At 44.9% G+C, this 25,930-nt stretch overlaps 1 protein-coding gene across 2 annotated transcripts in view; it reads left to right on the forward strand.

The window, feature by feature from the left end:
* The window catches only part of LOC142582506 (condensin-2 complex subunit G2-like), a 111,541-nt gene that overhangs the window by 1,813 nt on the left and 83,798 nt on the right, over positions 1-25,930 (forward strand). For both annotated transcript variants that reach the window (XM_075692314.1, XM_075692316.1), the window contains exons 2-5: positions 34-168; positions 11,178-11,274; positions 13,213-13,364; positions 19,393-19,557. In XM_075692314.1, the coding sequence (XP_075548429.1) occupies positions 34-168; positions 11,178-11,274; positions 13,213-13,364; positions 19,393-19,557 (549 nt within the window). The remainder of the gene's footprint in view (positions 1-33; positions 169-11,177; positions 11,275-13,212; positions 13,365-19,392; positions 19,558-25,930) is intronic.

Below are 25,930 nucleotides of genomic sequence, written 5' to 3' on the forward strand. Positions count from 1 at the left end.
ATTAGAGGTACGCATTACACTTTTTCTCTTCAGAAAAATGCTGCTGCAAAAGCAGAGCTTCAGCAAAAGATTCAGGAACTGCCTTCTACGGAACTGGGGCCACTTTGGAAGGCTGTGTTCGACCAACTCAAGACCACTGTTCTACAGGTTGTGTCTGAAGAAAGATTGGTAAGTTTAAGCCTGCTTTGTGTACAAAAAGGCAATCAAGCATCATTTCTCATTGATGACTGTTGTCATTGGTCTTTCACCAGCATTGATCTTGCTATGGCAGTTGTGTAGCGTCTTGCAACCAACCACTGTAACACCCTGTGAAGTCATGGTAATGTATATAATTCCTTGTCATATTTAAGTATTCTTCCCCATTGTCTGGCTGTGCCTGCTTACCTTCATGTCGCCTGACTGTCGGCATTAGGCCTTCCCACCAGCTGCATCGGTGACACCACAATGTCAACAGCTCGTTTGGGTGCAAATATTGTGCCTTGTGCTTCGAGCCCCCCTGCACTATTTCTAATTGTGGGACAGAGCAGCCATCACGACAAAATTTGGTAAACATTCCAAACATTGTGACTGGCCAATTGCTCACAAGTGCTGAAGTTGGACAGCAGTTTTTTTCTACTGGAGGCACTGCTCAAGCATCTGTGCGAAATGTTCTTGCACAATGTAGTGCACAGTGCAGTCTTAGTGGGAAGTAAGTGCTACTGACACAGTGGCAAGCTTTTCGAAGTAAAGCAGGTCATAACACAGTGAGCCAGAATTTCATGCTACACCTGCCATGGTAGCTCTGTGGCTATGACATTGCAATGCTAAACACGAGGTTGTGGATTAGATCCTGGATGCTGCATGTTGTGATGTGGGCAAAGGGCAAAAAAAAAGAAAAAGAACCCTGTTGTGCTGTGCTTTGGGTCCACAAGATACACCAGGAGGCAACAATAATCTAGAGTCTCTCACTAGTGTCCTTCATAACCCACTGTGCAGGTTAATAACCTGGTTAAGCCAGGTTTAATAGTTACATGCTTCATGTGCAATCTTTAGTGAGTGCCGCAAAGCAGTAGGGGTCTTGGTGCTTCTGTGTACTTCCATTCTGTGAAGTCCCGGTCACATTCCATTTTTATTTGCATTTCTTATTTTTCAACTTGGCTCCCAGAATAGCAAATCGAGTTGTTTCAGTGTGTTGCACTCTGCACACTGAACTAAATGCAGCGCCATTGGTAGGTCATGATATGGCACACGAAATGGTATAGCAGTGTGGCTGCCTATCTTTAACTTCACTGCACAGAGTTTTTCCACGGATGGCCAATCATTTCTGTACTTCGGAAACCAAATCCACCGTGTGCCTAAAAACTCTCATATAGTCACTCCATCTAATTATCTGACACTAGTCTGCATATACCTTCCCTTGCACCTATCTTGTTACTGTCATTTACTTTTTTGTGCTATGCACTGTGTGACCCACCCATTTAGACTTGGATTCTTAACTGTGATTCCAAAGTGCAAATTGTACACGTCTTGCCAAGTTGCACCTGCCTAGGAAGCTCCATTCCTTTGGCGTTCTGCTGCCAATCACAAGTTCAAACGTTTGATGCCTGGGAGTGGCATCACCTTCTGATCACAATGCAAAAATGTGTTTAGATGTAGGTGCACATTGAGAGGACTCATATGTGCTCTTAGGACAAAGGAACGGCAACACAGTAATGCAGACAAACAGAAGGGTACTTATTCAGGGTGTCTACCAACCAGGAATACTCGGGGAAAACTCGGTTCCATCAGGGAAAATTAGCTGTAACTTTATTGAAAGGGAACAAAAGTCGTGCTAATGCTGATTCGAGTAACAGAGACGAATTATAACGAATCGTCTTTGCTGCGTCGTCGGCTGGAGGAGTTGCCAGTGTATAGTCGACAGAATTTCCCAACGCCCCGATTTTTCAGACATGCCCGATAATTCAAACGGCTTCGCTGCACCACCTCATACCCAATAGAGTTGATGTATAAGAATGCCTGAGATTTCGGATGCAAGAACCCTTCGGCCATCTGGTTTTCCAGACTTTTTGCCTTGATCGCAGGGCCGAAATGACATTAATCAAAACCACCACCACGGCCATTTTCATTATCTTGCCGCCTCGAACCGGCGCTCACGCACGCAAATCCACTGGCAGGCATGGCCACGATTGCAGCAACTCTAGGGCTAGCTGCTTTGACGTTCGCTATTAAGCTTCTTGCCGTTTGGTGCCATATTTTTCATTGAAAGAATCTGCCGCTGTCATCAATTACACCGACTCCGCCTTTGTAATCCTTGCAATTGACTTCGAAGCTCTGAAAGCACGGCGCGCTACACCATACTGGTTCCCAAAAGTCAGCTTCACCTTACATCAGCAATGTTACGCAGTGAAGCACACACAAAGCATTGCGGTGAAGCTTAACCTTAATTCCTTAATTGCACGTGCGCACCCGCCGTCTCCGGTCACAGTACGATCACCTATATGCCTAATAAGTGTACTGACCGACCTTCAGAGCTTTTCCAGGCGTGCTTGTGGCGATTTGAGTCCTCAAGGGCACTAAAACACTTCACTCATTTCTTTGGACGCTTTGGCAGCTCCTAAGAGACGTTGACTGTGCAACTGACCAAGAGGATGCTTCAAATCGTCCGTGGGGCGAACGCATGGTGAAAGGAGGGCGAAAACGGAAATGACCGACGCATTGAGAAATGAATGGGAAAGGAAGCGTGCCGCCGCTCTTTTGAAGGACCTTGAGCTTAAAAAACAGCCTTGGCTGATGCCGAGATGCAGGTGACCCTCATCCAAGCCAAAATAAACTCTTTAAAGCAGTGAAACACAACACTGAGGCATTCTGCGGGGGCTGAGAGTATGTTGGGACAGTTGAGGTTGACTTACAAGCTGTTGAGAATCTCAATTGTGACAAAGTTCGGGCCTCATACCAATGATCTTGCTATCAGTTGATAGAAATGGCTCATATTCGAAAATATTTGCTTCTGTATGCATCTTCTTTTTATTTGTATTTGAATATGTTCGACTTGATTTGTAGTGGGTTTTAACGTTTTTTTAGAAGACATTTTATTCGCTGTACATTTTGCTAACCCCTCTCTACTGCTTTCGAATAAAATGGATGCTACTTCTTATTATTCGTACTGGATTAAGTAGTTCTTTTTATTTTTCCACATGCTTGCTAGAGAGTGACGGCATCGGGTGACATGGTGTCAGCTTGTCTGGACATAAAACAAAGTTCTGTGTTACTCAGGGAATTTCTCAATGGCACTTGGGGAAGACCTCAAAAACATATTCACTGCATGTCGGACATCCACGCTGAATCGTTTTCATGTAGAGTCGCGCAGATGGGGGCGGGTTCCAATCATTGTGTTCACCCATTCTGGTGCCTGCTCCGAAGCCTATCATGGGGCGATCCCACAAAGCGGCCTGCCATCCCCAAGCCAAGGAGAAGGCTTGTTTCTTTTGTGTACGAGTATTCATGCCTTCAGGTAGCATTAGCATCGTAACACTAGAGATATCTCTCATACTACAGTTCACCTAGGGCCCTACAACATGCAACTATTTCAGTCTGTTTTTATTCCAATCTCCTGAGATCAAATTTACATAACTACCAATGCAAGTATCAGGCGTTAACCTACAGTGTTCATTGAAAAGTCCAATTAAATGCGCTTCTCATTTATAGGATGTCGCTTTCTTCGCTTTCAAAGCGAATGACATTGCCTATATTGAGCAATTTTTGTTATCTAATTGACTAACAAGAGGCGAGGAGCATGCTCAAGGGGAGAGAGTTTGATGGGGTAGAGCCAGCACAGTGAAAGTAGATAACTGGATGAGGAGGGTGGTGCCAGAGTCTGAGATTGGTCTGCTTCCCGGTGCTTAGCTTGTGGTGGTTAGTAGAAAATTGCAGTGGCGTGCAGCGTGAGGTTAAAAATGCCATTAAAATGGATCCTCAGCAAACAAGAGTTGGCAGAGTGATGCCCTATATGCGCCAAAAGGTCTTGATAATTTTATACTGCTACACAACATTTTTTATGTTACAATGTTACGCAAATCATGCTCCTCAGCAGCTCCGAGTATCCAGGGCCAGAGCAATTGGCGGGTAGCTATCTTTTTATGCCTTTTGGAACGGGGCAGTCTCTGGCTATTCAGAAAGAAAATTCAGTTTTGTTCGGCATATTAATGCATCTTTAACGCATACACATCACTTTGACGCGGTGAGTTTTTGTGGTTTTGTGACATCACGTGGCGAAGAAAGGTATTGAATTGGAGATTATTTTCTTTCGTTCAGTCTAACATTGCATAATCTGTGTGCACATATATCGGATGAAGTGGGGCGTTTTCGTGACCTGTGATAGACAGGTACAGTTGGCATGGCCTGAAAATATGTTTGACCAACCGTCAAGTGGTGATTGCAGAATTGGAACAGAAAAGCTTGGAATAGCTTTGTTATAGCGCCCCACAGCGACTACTAGCAGGGAAGGTTGATTACAGGTTACACGAGAGCCACATGGGAAAATCATCACGGGACTTTCAAGATTAGAGCATCCCCAAAACGTTAAAGGATCCTTGGCGGCCAAAGTTCATCCAGATGCCTTCGTTATGAAGTCGCCTGTGTGCCACAAGTTTGCGGAATGAGTGAATAAGCACTCGCACTCTCGCCAGTATTTTTGTAGCCTTTCTGTTGGCTCATTCTCATGTAAACTTTCGCTTGTCAGCACTCGCTCGCTTTCCTACTCGTGCTTGCCAACACTCTCTTGTGTTCAGTCACTTACGTTCACACTTACCGGCATCCATTTGCTTTCATATCCACATCAACTCGCACTCATTAAGTCACTCGCGTCCGCTTAGTTACTGTCATTGAATTTCATTCATACTCGTCATCAGCCTGGCTACGCCCACTGCAGGGCAAAGGCCTTTCCCATACTTCTCCAACTACCTCGGTCATGTGCTAATTGTGGCCGTGTTGTCCCTGCAAACTTCTTAATCTCATCCACCCATCTAACTTTCTGCTGCCCCCTGCTATGCTTCCCTTCTCTCGGAATCCAGTCTGTAACCCTTGAAGACCATCGGTTCTCTTCTCATTACATGCCCTGCCCATGCCCATTTCTTTTTCTTGATTTCAACTAAGATGTCACTAACTTGCATTTTTTCCCTTGCCCAATATTCTTATCCCTTAACATTACACCCATCATTCTTCTTTCCGTGATTCGAGAAAGCCTCTTCCCACTGGCAGATTTTCACTGTCACATCTGGGACCTTGTCGCATTAACGTCATGTTGACTATTGGGACTGTTTCGCCACCTTGAAGCACTACGTATCCGCCACTCTCTTCTGTCGGCTTTTCGGCTTGCGACGGAGCCAGAATACACGAAGCTTATCCTTGATTTTCCCTTCTTGAGGCTTCACCTCCTTGTCTCTTTCTGCCGGACCATCTGCGACCTGTAGAGTTCTCTTTAGTCCGGGACCAGCACTCCGAAGCTCTATGTCCTGCTTTATCACAAAGGAAGCACAGATTAGTTGCACGCGGCATCGCTGTTAGAGGTTCAGTCTTGCGAGCAGTCTAACACGACCTCCTTGGATAACTTTTCTCTACCTAGATTGGTCAGGTTTTGTGCCTCTATAAAACAGTCGGCATTCTTTGACAACATAGCGAGGGTCCTACAGTTCCTTTCTTTCAGGAACACTCGCAGCGACGCAGAACATCTTCTCAAAAACTGTTCAGCAATCATGGTGTCCCTGAGGGAGTCGAAGGTCCTCTCAATATGGGACATTTCAAGCCAGTGGTCAAAGTAGCTTGATATTCTATCTGCATATTGCAGGCCAGTCTCATTGTCTTCGGGCCTTGCGTTTCGAAACTTTTCTTGGTATCCCTCAGCAGTGCACCAAAAGCGTTGAAGGAGAGTAGCCTTCAGCTGGTCGTAGTCTAGGGCTACATTAGAATCAAGCCGTCCTATGACCGTCAATGCTTCTCCTGTCAGGCATAGGCTGAGGGAGAGTGCCCATTTTGCGCGGGACCATTCCTGACTTGTTGCCACTCGCTCAAAATGTTGCAAGTAGGCGTCTCAATGATCCCAGGCTTCGTTAAACGGCGGGATCAACTTATGAGGACTGAATAGCTCAGGAGCCGCCCTGGTAACCGACTGTTCCGCAGTGCTGTCACTCTGTGCGCTTTGTGCGCCAGCAGTCTTTTCCTGGAGCTCGATCTTGAGCTTTAGCACTCGTTCTTTCGCTTCTAATCGCAGACGCTCTTGTTCTGCCTGCGCTTTCGCGTCTTCCCGATGGTGGGCGCGCTGGTAACGTTCCCTCACGATTTCTGTATCAACCCAACGCTTTAACTCCGCTCCTGTCATTCCTAGGTCTTTCCCTATGACGTACAACCTCTCGATCTCCATCGCTCCTCCTGTGCGTTTGATAATCCTGGCAGGCTCGCCAAAATTCTCATTGTGTCGTCCTCAATTTAAGTAGTACCTTTTTCGTAAGCCTCCAGGTTTCTGCCCCGTATGTGAGCACTGGTAAGACACAGCTGGGGGGGGTGGGTGGGGGGGTTATGCACTTTTCTCTTGAAGGATAATGACAAGCTGCTGTTCATGATCTGATAATGCCTGCCAAACACACCTCAGCCCATTCTTATTCTTCTGATTATTTCAGTCTCATGATCCGGATCCACGGTCACTACCTGCCCTAAGTAGATGTATTCCCTTACCACTTCCAGTGCCTCTCTACCCATCGTAAGCTGCTGTTCTCTTCCGAGGCTGTTAAACATTACCTTAGTTTTCTGCAGATTAATTTTTAGTCCCACCCTTCTGCTTTGCCTGTCCAAGTCGGTGAGCATGCATTGAAATTGGTCCCCTGAGTTACCAAGCAATGCAATATCGTCAGTGAATCGCAAGTTATTAAGGTATTCTCCATTAACTCTTATCCCCAATTCTTCCCAATCCAGGTTTCTGAATGCCTCCTGAAAACGCGCTGTGAATAGCATTGGAGAGATCGTATGTCCCTGCCTGACGCCCTTCTTTATTGGGATTTTATTGCTTTCTTTATGGAGGACTACAGTGGCTGTGGAGCCGCTATAGATATCTCGGTATTTTTACATACGGCTCGTCTACACCCTGATTCTGTAATGCCTCCACGACTGCTAAGGTTTCAACTGAATCAAATGCTTTCTCATAATCAATGAAAGCTATATATTGGGGTTGGTTATATTACGCACATTTCTCTATCATCTAATTGAGTGTGAATATGGTCTATTGTTGAGTACCCTTTACGGAATCCTGCCTGGTTCTTTGCTTGACAGAAGTCTAAGGTGTTCCTGAGTTCCTGATTCTATTTGCGATTACCTTAGTAAATACTTTCTAGGCGTTGGACAGTAAGCTGATTGGTCTATAATTTTTCAAGTCTTTGGTGTCCCCTTTCTTATGGATTAGGATTATGTTAGCGTTCTTCCAAGATTCCGGTACGCTCGAGGTCATGAGGCATTGCGTATACAGGGTGGCTAGTTTTTCTAGAACAATCTGCCCACCATACTTCAACAAATCTGCTGTTACCTGATCTTCCTTAACTGCCTTCCCCCTTTGCATACTCATGCCCACTCAAACCTGCTGGCACTAACTCCTTTTCATGTCCATTCACAACCTTTGTCATTCGCTAACACTCTATCTCAGCTCTGTGAAATCGGTGTCAAGGGATTAATGTCAATGTACTCGTGAGTATGCCAACCTATGCTGTGTGCTACTATGGGTAATACAAGTAGAATCTCGTTACAACGAACATCGCAGGACCGTTTAATTTGAATTATCATAGTACTGAAAAACCAATATTTTCATGTCAAAAATGTAACGCAACGAAAATTACATACCTTTGCAGCAGGTGCACATGTTTGTACGTAAATAATATATGAGAATGCTGGGCACAGTTTCACTACAATTTATTGCTTGAAGAAGTCTGTAATCTTCTTCTGGTGAGAAGACTAACGCCTCCACATCCTTGACGTTCCTCTGAAAGTCATCGGGGACATCGTTACAGTGCCTGAGAAATGATCGCGTCTTTTCTACAAAAACTAAAACATCCGAGCTGAAAACAGTCCCTTCCTCTTCGTGTGTTCTAGTGTCGGCATCGTCTTTGTCACTGCTGCAATATTCTTGTTCATGCACTTTATTCACGATGCAGTTTTAAGGAATAATTATTTTGTACTTAGTAACAACCAACATACGTTGCGGTGTTCTCACCCGTGCTCTTGGGACAAAGGAACAACAACACAGTAGTGCAAACAATCGCAAGGGCATTTATTGCACCTTTCTAATAGCACTAATGCCTGCTAGCCGAGTTGCTATCCACAAAACATGCCGATGGGCACGCGATTTGTCGCGTAAGTCCGACTCACCACGACCGGATAACAAGCGAATATGTTCGGCCCATGCTGGACACCAGCGGCTGTTTATTCGCGCGAACGGTGGCGAGTTCGAACGATCATGTTCGTCCAATCCGGGGTAGGCCTCGCGAGGCGGTCTCGCAGAAGCATGGATTGGCGCACGCGCAGAACGTCCGCGCCACTTGCTAACCCCGAGCCGAAGAAGAGCCTTCTCCTTCTTGCGCCCAAATAACCCCGCTGTTAGGCGGTGTTAGCAGAGCAACACTCGCGCCATCTCTCGTACTACCCTGCAATCATACCAACCGCCGCAGTAAAGCCACGGGGCAAAGCCAGATTACAGGAGACGGGAGCTATGCGAGAAAACAACATATCGGGGCACGTGTCAGAGTCGCGCATCCCCATAATGTAGCCACCGCGCTGTCGCTGTCAATGTAATCATCGAAGGTCACCGCGGTGTCGAAGGGGAGCTTCTCAGTAAGCTCATTCCACAGTTCTGGGTTGAGCTCCTCTGTGTCCTCGCAGTCTTGTGGCGTAGGTGAAGCCTTTAAAAGGCCTGCTTTTCGCAAGCAGTTGCTGATCGTGGTTGCCTTCACGTTCCACCACGACACTGTAAGCATTTCTGCAGCCTGACGGGTGTTTACCTGTGTGGGCAGCTTCAGTCGAATATTGATCAGGAGACACTGCATAAGATGCTTCCGAAATTCAGCCTTCACACATCTGATGATGCCCTGGTCCAAAGGTTGGAGCAAAGAAGTATAATTCAGAGGCATAAATTCAAGTTGCACATTGCTCAATCGCACGTTCACAATATGCGCCGAGCAATTGTCAATGATGAGGATTTTTGTCTTTCTTCATTGTGTCGCCGAGCTGCAGCACCCACTGAGTGAACAATTCTCGTGTCATCCATGCTTTTTTTGTTGGCTTGGTAGTCGCAAGGCAACAAGACATTTTTCAAGCAGTGCGGCTTAGCAGACTTGCCAACAACTAGTGGCTTGAGTTTTTCCGTGCCCGTGGAGTTGCAGCAGAATAAAACCGATACGTGGAGACGTGATTTCTTTCTGCCCTTGCACCTGTCACCTTTGAAGTTCATTGTTTTATCAAGCAATAACTGATAAAAGAATGCCATTTCATCGCCGTTGAAAACAATGATCTCTTGAAAGCGCTCGTTCTTCCAGGCAACTGCACTCTCGGGATCTGCTGCCTTTTCTTCGCCGAAACCTGCCATGACATGCCATTCCTTAGCCGGAAGTAGTAAAGCCATCCTGCTCTTGTATCAAAACCAGAGATGTCCAAGGGGGCCGCGAACTGTAGCGCCTTCTCTTGAATAATCGGGCCTGACAAGGGCACATCATTTTGTCTGGCATCCTTAAACCACGGGAGGATGACGTCGTCCACGTTCTGGTAGTTCCCAAGCCGCAAGCGTTTTCTTGAGGGAGCCAGCTGTGACTATCTATGCAATTTCATGATCTTTTCCCGCTCCTTGAGCATTGTTGCCATTGTTAACGGGGGAATATCACGCTCCCTGCACAGGTCTTTCTTCCAGGATTCAGCTGCGTCAAAATGTCCACTTTTTCTTTGAGCGAAAACTGGCGTTGCTTCTTTTTAACATGGGGTCCAGGAGAACTCATTGTCAGCAAAGCGAATGCCACAACACAATCACAGTACCAATATCTTCGCAGCTCCTGCCAATCGCTATCAACGTGGTGACGCTAGGCCTACGACATAGTAGGAGACTTTGAACATGACCATACGCGACACTCGTACTGATGCCAATGCTGCTGGGGCTGTACCCGTTAAAATGGGTTCCCCAGCACATGGCTACTGCTGCTGCAGATGATAATGGTAGGTGTAAGGCTCGGGGTTTCGGTATCGAAACTTCAACGGAACTTCGTAATAACGAAGAATCTTGGTGATGACGGGATTAAATTATGTACGTTATTCTGAAATATTTGGCAATCTGAAATTCGTAGTACTGAAAGTTTTTTTACATTGAAAATAGACATTTTGGCGGGGATTTAAAAAAAATTCTTAAATCTAAAGTTCGTTAATGTGGTGTTTGTAGTAACGAGATTTTACTGTATAAACCTCTTGATTTTCTTTACTCCTTTCTGCAGTAGCGAGCCAGGCATGTCTGCTTGTTCTAACAGCAACTGCAGGCTTTGGGCGCTTGTGCGTACCATTTAAAAATTTTTTTTGCTGTTATGAGTGTTGAGAATATTTCGTGGAGCCGAATGTGCTTTGACAAATGCTCACATTTTCTTACTCAGCATTTTCATTGGCTGTAATGGATGAACCCTACAGTATATGTATTAAATGAAAACATTGCCTACTTTTTTTCTTTAATGCAATGTAATAAATATGGGAAAATTTGGTGCATTTTTGATGCAAGAAACTTGGGAGTTGGACAGCTGATTAGAATTTCATCCACCCAAGTTTCATCTAATCAACACTCCAGTCTTTCCACCTGTATTATTAATATTAAACCTTTGATTTGTGGTTTAATTGCCTGTGTTCAACTTGGAGAAAAAATTGGAGGAAAATAAATGAACATTATTTTCCTCCAACTTTCAGTATTGCCAGAATATACATTACTTTTAAAGATATTGGTAGACTGTCATTTGTGACCTTGGAGCACCTGGCAAATGCGTTTGAAACCCGTTTTCTTCTTGTGCAGACAAGTTCTGGCAGAGCCTATGTTGTGTTGCTGTTTTTGGTATTTTTGCTTTGGGGTCTGGCTGCCCCAAAAGCGGCAGAGTCCTGAAGGAGCTCAACATGCATATGCTAATCTTTCCGACTTCTCTTTGCAGGAGGAGGAATGTCTTCCACTGTTGGCACTCTGTCATGCAGCTATGAAGGCAGACACATTGTGCAATGCTCTCACAAATGCTGCCCATTTTCTAAATGGTAAGACTGCCCACAAGTCACGGCTAGTATAAAGTCGAACCTGGATATATCGAATCTGAAGGGGATCACAAAAGAGTTAGATATATAGGTAATTCGGCATACAAAATACAAAAATTTTCAAGGGGATTTTACTGCTGTCAATGTATAGAATAATTCATTGCATGTGGGTTTGATATAGCTGGGTTTGACTGTACTAGTGTTTCACCATTCTCAAGATGTGTCCTGTCAGTAGTAAATAGTGGTAACAAAAACAATTTTCTTTCCTAACTAATTCTTAATGGCTGTCTTCTCTCGGTAAGGGTTGAATAGTGAAAGGGTGTCTTACAGTTCCTATTGTGGTAGTGTCCTTTGTTCTTTTGCTGGTCAGTCTCTAGAATTTGTAAACCACAGTTATTCCAAAATAAACACATTTGTCTTGGAGGAAGCGCTGATGATCAAGAAAAAACATTCGGCTGTTGCAACGGTAGACTGCTCTATCAGCAGAACCTAAGGAAACTTCTGGCATGTTTCTTTTTCTTTTTTTAGAATAGGCTATCTTCTTTCTTTGTTGTTGTTGTTACTGGCAAGAACGAATAGCTTTCAATATTTTTTTTTTAAATATAATTTCAACTGCAGCAAAATTTCACTTTGGCTAAATTGGCTATAGCTGAGTACTAGTTCTACACTGTTTAAACAATCTTGCCAACTCTGGCAGTTGCCCCATTCTTATCAAATGCATTTAAGTACTACCTAAGCAGATCATATACGCACCCAGCGTCAGCTTCAATCCTAGGTCGTGGCCACCAAGATCTTCAGCACACTGCAGGCGTTGCTTAATTCTGGAGATTACACTGGAGAGCTGCACTGGTTCTCAATGTTTCGGCTCCTGTTTCCATTTCCAGTGAACGGTAACAGAATCTTTTTTCAGTTTTGATATCAGAAAGGTAAAGTTTTGAAAGCGTTTCTTGACGCTTCCAATCATCTTTAAAACTTAAAATATTATGTGCACTGTCTGAAACTTTGCTTTTATGTTGTCCAGCTTGTGTACCCAAATTTCTTACGAATAACTACCTTAACACTTGTTTCACCTGAAAAACAGTGGTCATTAGTCATGATGATTTCTCATAAGCTAAGTCTGTATTTTAGCAGCATGTCCGCTGGCTTTCATGGTGAGAATGTGTGTGCATGCCTATCCTTTGCTGAATCTGTAACTACCAATGCTGCATCTTGTGTTGGGCTAGACTGAAATTAATAGCCAGTTTTATTTCTGGTGGTAACTTGTTCCTCTTTATTTATTATTTTTTTGGTAACGTCAATAATTCTTCCCCTGTAAATACCTTTGCAATTGCAAGGAATAAGATTTCCACTAATTTCATGAATAGTAAGGAAAACAAGGTCATCAGAAAACTTATATGTGCTAATCTTGATTATGGTTAACAGGAACGTTGGAGCATTTGGCTTTGCGTGCTATCAGCATATTCACTATGTGTTATAAACAAGCGCAAGGGATAAGGCAGCATGTATCATTTTTCCATCTAAATGAGACCCCCATATGATCGTGAAACTTTAACTTATATATATATATATTATATATATATATATATATATATATATACACATACACACACACACACATCCATCCATATATAAACTGAAGAATTGCAAAAATGTTGTCTGTTTGCAATGTTTGGTCTGCTCAGAAAAGGTACAAATCCTGTATGAGGTGTGTTAGCCTTGCCCCCACCATGTCTGGGGTGCCAAGTGGCAAATATAATGAGTCTGCTTTTACTTTCAATCACAGCATGTTGCCATTAGTACCAGGAGGGGTTGTTTGTTGCGTGCTTGCTTGTTGGTGTGTAAAAAATATCCTTGCAACAGATTGTACCTTTCCAATGTTGTCGTTGATGTGTTCACTGTGGTTCGCCAACCCTTGGGATGGCATTTTCCTTTGTGGCTCAGGCGTCATGCCCCTGCTGGAGGATGGAGCGCTGCTTGACTCCATCCACGCCTTCTGTGTTACATGGTGCACCAAGAAACTTGAAGGCTGGAAGGACCTGTGGTTGAACACATTCATAAGATCTGTGCAGCTGTCCCTGAGGAAACACTCCAAGGTAGTCCTCAATATCTGTGTTTCGACTCTCGCAGGAGAAATTTGACATACAATGGTGGATGTATGGGCAGGGTTGCAAGTTTACAGGATGCAGGCTTCCTGAAATCAAATATCGGCCTAGTTTTAGCTTGCAGCCATTAAAACAGCATCACACTATGCTGGTTGCGAACGCTAGTAGTACACATAGCACATATTAAATCAGAGCTGCGTGGCTAGACTTCAGCAAAATTTTTTTTTCGCAGATGCCACCTCCCATAAACTTTCAACCCTGGCTGTACAGTCAAGCCTCGTTATAACGCAGCAGCATCTGATATAAAACTGCCTTCATTAAATCCAATCTCTATTGCATGCTGGCATTCGTGATGAGTGGAGGCATGGTGTAGAGGTAGAACATCGGGCTTCTATGCTCTGTCCTAAGTTCGAATTCTTGTTCAGGCCTCTACATTTTCAAGCTTTGAGTGCCTCCTGAAACTGGAAATAAAATTTTTTTTCAGAAAGCCAGTGGGGCTACACTAGGCCAGGTGAAACCAATTTAGGGAAGTCCACTGGGCTTCACCGAGACATGCTTACCAGAATGGGAATTGGCTAGCCTGGTGCAGTATTTGGCCGCTATCTCTCGTGACTTGCAATTAACCCCCTGGCCCTAAGTCCCCAGTGGCTGCGGAGCAACGGACTAAGGTGTCGGTTAGACCTGCGACACAGCAGAAGGTGCTAAGAATCTCTGGATCTGTAGTACATATGTCCACCGAAAACTTTACCTGTCCACATTTTGAACTTAGTAAGAAAATGTTTCCAGTCTGTTAACTATGCTCCTGTGACCATGTGAGCCAAATATCTTTGCACTGCATGCTGCAGCGAATTTACAATCTCTTGCTTGCTTGCTCTCACTTTTGCAATGTCTTCGTGCAGCACCATTGCAAGCTGCTTGACCCACAACAGCTATTCGCTGTTCTTGTGATCGCTAGAACATATTCAGTTATACAATTTTTGCTAATTTGAGTTAAATGAATGAAAAATGTATACGTCTGCGATCCCAAAACATAGAAAAGCCATTATGCACTGCCGGTTGAAACACTACAGTTGGGTATCACTGTGTCTGCTGTGCGGAGCCTCTGAGGTGAAAAGCATAGCATAGGTACCACGGCCACCACAAGCAGTATTGCATTCAACCTTTAGGCAGGGCCAGCTTAGCATTGCTCTCTTGTGCCTCTGCCTCCTTGCTGTCTCCCCTGTGTAGCTTCCAGTGCTCTCATGGAAAACGCTTGAAGGATTTGAAAAATTTTTGCACCATGACATTCTTGAGACGATGTAATTTAAATATCATTCTATGATTAGTTAGAGCAGTGTTTCAAGACTCCTTTAACTTGCAAACACTTTTGAGTGAAGTTAGCTTAGCAAGGCTCTTTGAGAATGCCTTGAATATCATTGACCTTAGTCACTGTATAAGCCTCGCCTGTTCTAACCTCGCTAACGGCCACGTCGTCTGCTACAGAAGTCTTCCAGATAAAAGAGAATACAGGGTAGAATTTCTGATTCACAAGGACATGGCGGGTCACATTGATGGATTCTGCAGCGTTAATGAAAGGGTAGCAATCTTCGTAATAAATCTAAATAGGAAGTATTGGTTTAAGGTAGTACAAGCGTATGCTAAAAGTCCAGTTATAGTGAAGAAATACAACAGTTCTGTGGTGTTGAATTAGCAATGAGAAAGATGTCTACTCCAAATAATAAACACCTTCTTTCGAATGAGCAGTAACAGGAAGTGGACCTCGAAAAGCCTTAACGGGAAAATGAGTGATGAAATATATTTCATACCCTGGGCCGACCTTGACATAGTGCAGGATGTAGAAGAGTTAGGTAAGGTAAAGGACAGTGCTTATAGGTTAGTGAGGTCTACAAGTGCTTTCAATTCGGAGAAAGAGCAAAATTAGAACAAGATTTCAGGGGAGGAAACAGGACAAGCTAGACATAGTCACAGTAAAAGCACATGAATTCAGGCTAATGCTGACAAACAAATATACAGCTTTAGAACAGAAAGACAACATAGAGGTAAAGAATGAAACCATAACTAGACTGATTTCAAAAGCAGCAGTTGAATTTGGAGGTGATAAGCGGTGAAGTGGTAGGTAATAAAGCTGATAAACAGGAGGATTCCAAATTATGCCTTGTAGATTGAAGAAGCAGCAAAAAATGGAGGCAGCACATCAGCAAGAAGGAAACAGCATAGGAAAGGGAAATACATGTGCATTGAATGATAAGCAAGGTAATGTCATCGGCAATTTTAGCGATATAATAAAGGCAGCAGAGCACTTCTATACTGACCTGTACAGTACCTAGAGCAGCCACGCTACCTTGATCAGAAGCAGTGAACAGAATACAGAAGTCTCATGTGTAACTAGTGATGGGGTTAGAAGGGCTTTGCAAGATATGTCTAGGGGAAAAGCAGCAGAAGATAGAATAACATTTAATCAAATATGGAGGGGATATCATACTTGAAAAGCTCACAACCCTTCATATACATTCTTTTAAGACTGTGTACCAGAGAGTTGGAAGAATGCCAACATTACACTTATCCATAAGAAGAAAGACATTAAAAGATTGAAGCATTATAAGCCCATTAGCTTGCATTCAGTTTTGTATAAAATGCCATCTGCATATCCAGTAGAATCAGGCTACACTTGACTTTAATCAATCAAGAAAACAGGCTGGCTTCTGGAGAGGGTATTCTATAATGGACCTTGTAAATGCCATCAATCAGGCAATTGAGAAGTTTGTGGAGTACAACCAACCTCCCTATGTTGCGTTCACAGATTATGAAGAGGCCCTGCAGGGGCGCCTGCATTAGCAGACGTTTGGTGTGTTGCAACACCACATACCCGAGCACATCAGGGTCGGACCTTCCCGCGTTTAACCGTGCGTGGCTTAGCCGTGTCTGGGGTAAGAGGGATCCTGGGGGTTGAGTCAATGCTGTGTGTTTGGACCTTTCAGGCCCCTCAGTGGAGGCAACACACCGCTTTGGCCTCGGCTTCACATAGATGGCACCCAAGCCCGAGGGAAATCTGTAGTTGCCTTTTCTTGTCCCTCTCTCCCCCTCCAACCTTCATCTTTCTCTCACTTTCCATCATTCCTGTCTCCTACTCCTTCTTTATTACTGCCGATCTTCCAAGCAGCAAGGGTTAACTTTGCATGAGTAGCCAACCTAGGTTATGTCATTTTTGGTTATAGTGGTAACGTACAGCTGGCGTTTGTGGGCCCTGTTTTTACAGGCCTTGCAGTGTCCCCTTGTAGGGCTCCATGGTGGGTGGGTGGCATTGCTGCCAAAAACTGCACGTCCACCTGTGGCTTCTTCCTTCCCTCCACTACCTTATCGCACTCAGAAATGAAGGTGCATCGTAGAAGTGTTTAAATTTTTTGGTCGAAACACTGAGAACTTTCCACGCTATGTAGTAGTCCACTCTGAGAAACTAGTAAATACAAAAAGAATGATCTCCCCTTTTCTCATCTCTAAATGTCTAACCTAAACTATAGGCCCGGCTATAAAGCAACATGACTGGCAAGTGGCGGCCTCCTCTTGGAACATTGTGACAAAAAGCAGTATGTGGAAACTACGCAACCTAGTGTCTTTTGGTGATATACCTGTTTAAGTGACCCCACATCGTACCATGAACACCATCCTTGGGAATACTGGGAACATCACTAGCCATCGTGCCAAAAAACCTTATACATTATCATTATTATGAAAAGGCGTTTGATTCAGTAGAGGTATCAGCAGTCAGAAGCATTGCATTATCAAAGAGGACAAGAGACATACGTGAATATATTGGGAAATATGTACAGATTCCACAGCTGCATTTGTTCTCTACAAGAAAAATAGGAACCGGCCTATCAAGGAAGGTGTCAATCAAGAAGACACAATCTCTGCAGTGCTATTCTCTGCATGCGTAGTATTCAAGATGTTAAACTGGGAAGGATTAGGTGTAAAGATCAACGACAAATATCTAATCTACAAAACAGTAGGTTGCATCGTCGTATTCAACACTGGGAATGAATTGCAACAAATGATTGAGGACCTTAGCTGAGAAGGCGTAAGAGTAGAGTTCGAGATTAATATGCAGAGGACAGAGGTAATGTTCTATATTCTGGTAAGAGAAAAAAAAACTTGACTGGCAGTCGGCCTCTAGAATCTGTGAAAGTGTGCTTATCTAGGTGAATTATTCACAGGGTACCTGGTCATGAGAAGGAAATTTAGTGAAGAATAAAAAATGGGTTTGAATGCATACAGCAGGCATTGCCAAATCTTGATCGGCAGTTTATGGCTACCCTTGAAAATAAGTGCACATTTGCTGCATTATACTGCTACTAACATATGAGGCACAAACTTGGAGGTTAACAAATAAGCTTGCGAAGTTAAGGATTACGTAAGTGATGGAACGAAAAATTATAGTCGTAACATTAATTGACGGTATGTCAGCAGCGTGGATTAGAGAGGAAAAGAGGGTAGCTGATATTCTAGTTGACATTAAGAGGAAAAAATGAAGCTTGGCAAAGCGGTTAATGCGGAGGGCCTGTAATGATAGGTCTATTAGTTGCAGAATGTGTGCCAAGAGAAAAGTCCATTGAAGGACAGCAGAACATTAGGTGGCATGATGAAATTGGGAAATTTGCAGGCATAACTTGGAATCAGTAATTGGAATCAGTAATCAGTAACAGGCGTAATTGGAGATCGCTAGGGGAGGCCTTCGTCCTGCAGTGTACATGAAAATAGGCTGATAATCAGCGAAAATCTTTAGATTTACTTCACTATTTTCAATAATTCATTATATTGCTACACGCGTGTGGTATGTAATTGAACGAGGTGCATGGGCACCATCACTCAAGAAAAGAGGAGGAAGAGTGAACTGGGCTCGCGCTGTGAATCTAACCGGTTAGCGCTGCAACTGCTGTTGTAAATATAACCTGTAAATAGTTGCTCGTCTTACTGACTCATCCTTCGCGTAACAATATGTACTTATTTGTTACATCATGGTTTGACTGTACTACACCTGCATTGTGTATTTGTATGTACCTATTATCCCAAGTGATCGCTCATTCTTAAGACATCCTTTTTCTTTTTTTTTTCTTACAAAATACAGATATTGGCTGACCCTGTAAATGGTCCACAGATAGTACTAATAAATACTGTGCACATTAGATGTATCTTGCAGTGGCCAAAGGTGGTGTTTGGTCTTTCATTTCTGTAGTACATGCTTCATGAAAACTCACATTGGAGACAAGATATGGCAAGCACACCTAAGGGTTGTCAGTCATTTTCCAAGCATGTCGACTGTTCTCACTTTTGTAAATTTTCAAGTTCGGTTTAAATTTCGGCTTGCACACATAATCATTTTTCAACTTTTAAACAGAATCAACTTTTCCTGATAAAGTATACCTGCTCGGGGGATGTACTATCAGTGTGGATATTATGAGGCTATAGGTTTTGCTCTTTCAATAACCTTTACCAAAACATATAGCCTATAGTGACAACGTAAGAATTTGGTACACGCTCCTCACACCAAAATCTCGCTACATCTAGCATGCTTCCCGAGAGGTGGCAATATTAGAGAAGTTGCTCTGTACCATAATGCCACGGAGATAAGTGAACATACCACAATTTTCTGCTTGTAACTCACACCCTCAATTACAACAACTTGAAAAGAAACAAAAATCTGCGCATATAACTGAAGGAAATAACTGCATGTAATAATCTTGAAATCTTTGTAAAGAGTTCATGGATGCACAATATGTCCATGTTGTATTTTCAACCAGTGGCCTTGTTCCTTTCCTCTTAAGCGACTGATAATTTGCAACTTCTGCTGTGCCAAAGAGGACTGCCGTTGAGTACAGCTCATTGTGACAAGTTTCGTTTCGCCTGCACCAGGCTGTTTGGTGACTTGTACTGCTGAGGAATGGCTTTATTTGGTTAGCCATAAGCGTTGTCATTTACAGTGCAATGTTCTTGCTGCTGATCTGTGCCATATGTGTTGTTTCAGTCAAAATTGGAGAAGCTCGTAACGTCTGTCTTCCTGATGAAATGTGGCCTGGGCAAGGATGAAGACGGACTAAATGCTGTTGAGCTGGATCCTGATGAATGCAAAACCGTTTATGATCAGCTGGCTCCTTGTGCTGTCTCGCCAAACTACCTCAGCATTGTCAAGGTGCTGTGCTTTAACTTTACTTGCTTTGAGCACCGATGGGCAGAAATAGTAAGGAGTCACTTGTAGGATTTGTCTTAGTACAGTGAAAAACGTCTGTAGGAGCAAGGAAGTTTGGAGGGAAGAAACATGTTTTGCAGGCACAGCCAAGTCAAGAGCTGCAGCTTGCTGATATCCTATTCAGCCATTACTGGTCTATCAGTAGAAAATTATAGGTGCATTGCTAAAGATACAAAGACAACAGTATGCATTAGAGAAGTCCTCGTATAAAATGAAGACTTTATTTTGCACTACGTAAGGCAACTGCAGCAATAGTTTTTGGTGTACTCGCATGCAGAGGATTCGGTTTTCACTGCCTAGGAAGTGTGACATGTGACGACATCCTACCTTTGTCAGGTGCTCTGGTTACATGAAACTTCTCTTCAGCTGCTCTTTGCTCAATAACTACAAAGGGATCCTCACAGCTGGGGAAGTATTAGTACAAGCAAAGCCTTTGCAGATCCATCCTTTTGGCAGTGGCACATGACATCTCTTTGTCCATAGTCCTTTAGTAGTAACATGTGCACGGATTGTTTGAACCCATCTAAATTTTCAATTTTCTTAAAATTTTAGCTGTTGGTAGCTTGTCCTTCAATTTCTCTGGAGATTTGCCAGCGATCTCTCGGGCACCCTCTGGGCACCACTTCTACTTTGGTAGTGCAACAGAACTAACACAGTACACGTGCCAGTCAAATCTTTTTGTGCATGTTGCATAGTGTTTGGCCAGTCTCATAGAAATTTAATGCTGGGAAGGTGGGCATCCCCTCAACACAATAACATCACTGATAGGTTCATTTGGGGTGTCCCATGCCAAGCAACCCTGAGGCCTCTTATTGTATTCCTTTGTTTCCTTGAAACCACTTGAGTTTATAGGTACGGTGTAGACAGCTTATAACGTAAGTCGCGGGAATTGTAAAGATCTGCACTATAAGTGGTGCTACGTTATAACCAAAGCATGCTTTTTTCTGCTTTTCCCTGTGCCAAACAGACCACCCACCTTTCAAGCTCAACTTATTACATATTTCACTCACACACACATGCAACACAATCGCAGCATAGCACAGAAACCAAGTTCTCCTGACAAATGCGGCATCAGCGGAAGAGCGCTGTTATTTTCGTGTGGAGATTTTTGTTTTAACAGCGCTTCAAACAATTTTGTCCTCTACAAGACTTAAAGGGAAGCTGAAATGGTTTTCAATTTCCATGAATTGCTGGGATAGGGAAGAACAGACCTAATAATTTACGGTTCCGAAATTTTTTTCTTCGTTTTGTTAATATAAGGGGCGGAAATCGCTTTCTAAATCACCCCCGCGGACACGCCCCCATCGCTTCCCGGAGCGCCGGGTGAGGTGGTTGCCAGAGGAGAGAACCGGCGAGAGTGACGTCACTCGTGGGGACCGAGCTGCCGGACCGGTGTGCTGGCATGCGCTGGCATGCCTCTTTCCGTCCTGCGCTTTACTGAACGACGCTACGAGTGATTTGCCGCTGCCGCCGTTCACGTTTGTTTTCTTTTGCTATTTTCGTAAACTGTTCTTTCCTTCTGTGCTGCGTGAGTGCCTACAGCCAAGGGCGCCCAACATGCCCTCGCTCTGTGCAGCATTCGGCTGCGCGAACACAGGCGGGCGAGACGATGTGGTGTTTCACAGGTTCCCGAAGGACAAGAGGCTTGCAGCGCAGTGTGGTGAGGAGAGATAAGTTCGTGCCGACGAAATCAACTGTGCTGTGCTCGGACCATTTCCGCGATAGCCGGATAGCCTTACGACAAATGCGGAAACGCGTTGTTGCTAGCGTTGCTATACTCCGTTTCATACATCAGGTGCAACGCTGTGGAGGCTTGAGATACTTCTTTCAGTGGCTGCGTTCGCACTTAGAAAAAGTTTGGTGTTTCTTGACCCAATTTTTGAGAAAATGTTTCATATATAAGCTCAGTTCTGAACAAAAAAAAAAAAAATTTACCCATAGAAACAATCCGTGTACTTATACGGCTGCTAACACGTTCTTTTAAATCAATTTTCTTTTCGGCATTTTTTAATTGCAGCCTGTCGCGGCAGCTTCACGTGCATGCTCGCGCAAGCAAACGCCGCTGGCATGCTGCGAAGCATAGACGGAAACACGCGCAGTAATAAATTTTGGTGACCGGACTTCGTGCGTAGCTTCCACAGCGTTGCACCTGAGGTATGAAATGGAGTATAGGCTTGCCTAGTAACATTCGACGTACGGTTGCAGTTATCGTGTTTACCACACGGCGGTGCTAAAACTGCCTAATATCTTTATGTCAACACTAGCATGGAGCACGCATACCAATTCTTGATCGAGCCACAATTGCAAAGTCGTCGAACCATATTCTGAATATTGCACATATAATCCCCCTGACCATCTCGATCTGGATGTGTATGATAAGCAACTTCCATGACTGTACCTCGCAGCACTGCATGTGTGCACTTTGAAACGCGGCACTTATGTTCGCAATCGTGTACCAACACTCAGAAAACCACGGGACTTTAGACAAGCAGTGGCAAGGTGCTTGACATCGCGGAATTGCACCCGTGTTTACAATCTAATGAGAAGTTAGTGCTTCGGCATTCTTCCAGCAGCAAGTTCCCTGTGACACTTTAGCACATTTTTTCTCCCGTCATTGGAACATGCAGCTACATGAAAAAAAACAACATACGTACCAGCTAAGATTTCCAACGCGCGAGAAGGTGCACACATAGCTCTCGCTGTTGGCACACTCTACGTCGTCGCTGCCGCCATCGTTTTCCGTATCGGCTGTCGGTTCGAACATGTACGGCGAAAATACAAGCTGCCCGAGACAGCGAGATTGTTCCATAATGCTTACAACTCAGCTATGAAGCCAGAGCAGAACAGCGTGCTACGCTCTGAAACGGCGGCGCCGACCGGCGACTGCCGCGAATGACGTCACAGCAGCCCCGACCAATCACGGGCAACAGCGGCGTTCGTGCGATGCCCTGAGGCGCTGGTGCGCGTTTTCATAAAAAAAAACAGCCGCTTGCATTTGTTCCTGCCCTTTTTGAACCAGATATTCGTGTTCAGGGGACTCAAAACTGTAGAATGCCGCAGAGAACTCATTTTTTTCGAAAAGTGTTTCAGCTTCCCTTTAAGCGCTGAAGCGCTTACTCACTCAAACTGTTCTTCACGCAGTACATCGTTACTTTCCTAAGGTATTCCGAAGCGTCATTGCACGGGACATCTGGGTCTGGCGACGGGTCGACATCGTCGTCCGACTCGTCTTCGGATGCAAGCTCCGTGCTACCGCACATCGCTGTGACGGTCGTGTCATCTGTGCTCGCTTCCTCGCAGCCAGGAAGCTCCAACTCACCGGCATCGACATATGCGGAAACAAACTTGCTTTCAGCGAGGCCGGACCACATGTCGTCGGTGTTGAATCTCATCGGCAACATTGTCGCTCGGCTCATCAGCGTCAAGAGCCTCTGCATTGCGCACGAAGCCTGGTTTGTTGAAGCACTTGCCTATTGTACTGGCTTTTACCTGCCACCACGAACCAGCAACCATATCAAACGCGCCCCTTAAATTCACTTTAAGAGGCTGCTGCTGCTGCTGCATGCTCGGCAAAACTCTTTCGCAGATGTGTTTTTTGTAAAGTGCCTTTACGGTTGCAGTGACACCCTGGTCGAGCGGCTGACATTTTGCAGTCATGTTGGCAGGCAGAAACTTTAACTTGACTGCAGTCAACTTTGACTTGATGTTGTGGATTGTGCAATTGTCAAGAATGAGCACGACCTGTCGCTTCTCTGCCATGTTGCATCTGGGTCGCAAGCCCCAAGAGTAGCGTTGGCCTGGCGGCCTGGGGCACAGCTGGAAGCATCCGAAGGTCCTGGCAAAGGATGAGTCGACTGCTAACAGAACAACTTGTTTATTATAGCATCGCAAAAGAGCGGCCGGTCAGGTCGACCGAAGTGGAGAGACGGGAGAGCACGTTACTCGATGGAAGAATTCGAAGCCTCCTCTCTTGGCGTCCGGGGGCCAGCTGCTTTTATACTCTCGGAGTTGAGGGCAAGAAGGAATGCCTCGATAGAGGTGCACGTGACGGCGGGGCCCGGACACGTTGTGACAAGAAGTGACGCATCCGCCGGGCCGGCGCCGGTCAGACCTCCTCGCTTCACAGTTGGGGAGCTCCTCTCCCCGGCTGCCGCGCATTGACAAGCGTGGGCACCAACATGCACGCACACACACGAAGACACGTGGCATTGAAACATGCCTGGACGTGCTTGGAGGAGGCGTTGGGACAGCGCTGAACTGGCCAAAATGTCCGCCGCTGTGAACGAAGTCCCGGCGTCCGTTGCATCCGCGCCGGCTATACCGCACGTCGGAGGTGAAACGTAACAGCCACCATGTCTTCATCGAACTTTTAAAGCCAGCTTGTGAACGTGTCTTGTGTCATCTACGCCTTTTTGTTAGATTTGTATGTCACTGGTAGGAGCTCTCACTTTTCAAAGCAACATGGCCTTGCTGATTTTCCAATGACAAACAGGCAGCGCTTGTTGCTTCCATCCATGTTAGTGCAGAACAACACAGTTATGCACTCTTCTGCGGCCTTGTGGCCACAGCAGGCTTCGCCTCTCTGCGCAAGAGTGCAGTTGGGCACAAGGTTATAAAATACACCAGCTTCGTCGGCATTGTATATGTCTCTGTCTGTATATGTGGACAGCTTGGTTTCCAAATTTAAGTGAAGCCAGACTTTGATGGACTCGTCGTTGACATCACCGCTTTCACCACACACCACTTTGCAGCTGATGCCATGGCTATCCTTGAATCGCTGGATCCATCCATTAAGTGGATTGAAGTCATCGTCACCTAAAAGTGCACCTAGGAACTTGGCTTTTTGTTGGTGCATGGGGCCACTCACTGGTATGCTCTGAGCCCTAACTTCACGGAACCATCTGAAGAACGCTGCATCCACGTCTTCGTACTTTGACATGCATATTATGTTCTGTGACAGGGAAGACGAATCTCGCTGCAGTTGCTGCCACAATTTGTCGTTGTTCTTGTATGCGGTCGACATGGTTGTGTCGGAAACGCTGTATTTAGCCGCCACAGACGCCTTCTTCAGCCCACTTTCTATGTCCCTTATATGTCCCAGCAATAAGGCATGCCTCTTTCTCACACCGCTTGAAGACGCTGCCGACGCCATGGTGACAAAAGCCAGACAACACACGTGCACAGAGGAGAACTACGACACGACGAGATCACGATGTGCGCACACCAAATGCAACAAAGACTGAAAAAAGAAAAGGCTGCGCTGTCGCCGCTATCACTTCTACCCCACACTCCACACAGCACGCACCCTTTTTGGACGCTGCTATAGTGACGAAAACACTCGCCCTCCTTCCTCTAAAGTCTCCTGCCCTTCTCCTTTTTGTTTCGTTTCTCGCCGCTGATCTCCACACGCCCGCCCACGCTCCCCCTTCTCTGCCTGTGCGCGCCCAGCAACCGTGCAGCTGTGCGGGCCATGCTCAATGCCTCCAAGAAAAGGCTGTGCTCCATGTGGCAATTTCACGGTCTCGCGCTTAAAGGAGTCGCATTATAACCGGTATTCTGCTTCGCGTTCCTACGCAATAAACGGTCCGCCTATACATTGAGTTCTGTTAGAGATATATCGGTGGTAAAAAACCCACGCTATAACCGGTCCCGTGCTAAAAGCGGTTACGTTATAAGTGGCCTGCACTGTAATGCAGTCTAAGATCAATTTTTGCACCACCTTTCTGTGGTGAATCAGCATGGACCCAGCAAGCTCCCCACTTTAGAAACAGTGGCACAGTAAGATAAGGAAAGAAATGCTAGCCGCTGAACCTGCTTGCATGCCACACACTTTCGCCGCTTGCCTTTGATTGCACTTGCACCCATTCGCACCTCTCTCCCATTCCCTGTCAATTCTGTCTGACTTGTTCCTGAGGAGTGGAAGGGAGAAAGGCATGCGATGCTGATGATGAGGAAAAATCGCGCTATATCGGGCGCATGGCGCAATAACAAATGTGGTGGCTCGCTTTTTTATGTGGCCCTCATGCCTTATCTTGGAAGTAATCAGCGTTGGGTCCCAATGTGGGTGATGCTATCAGTTGTGGTAGTGGAATGGATACCAAAGCTTTGCAGGCTTCGTCTCATACTGTTGCTGCTGTGATATCGCCAATGTTGAATGAAACTACCTTTTATTGTGGACTCTCAAATTCAACAATTTTGCCTCTCCAGTGCAAAAAAATTACGTCAGCGACTGTACTTATATGCATAGAAGGTTCAATTTCAATAACAAAATTGATATAACGAAGTGCTTTGCCAATTTTACAGACTTCGTTATATG

The sequence above is a fragment of the Dermacentor variabilis genome, chromosome 5 (genome assembly GCF_050947875.1).
Source record: "Dermacentor variabilis isolate Ectoservices chromosome 5, ASM5094787v1, whole genome shotgun sequence".
Classification (NCBI taxonomy): domain Eukaryota; kingdom Metazoa; phylum Arthropoda; class Arachnida; order Ixodida; family Ixodidae; genus Dermacentor; species Dermacentor variabilis.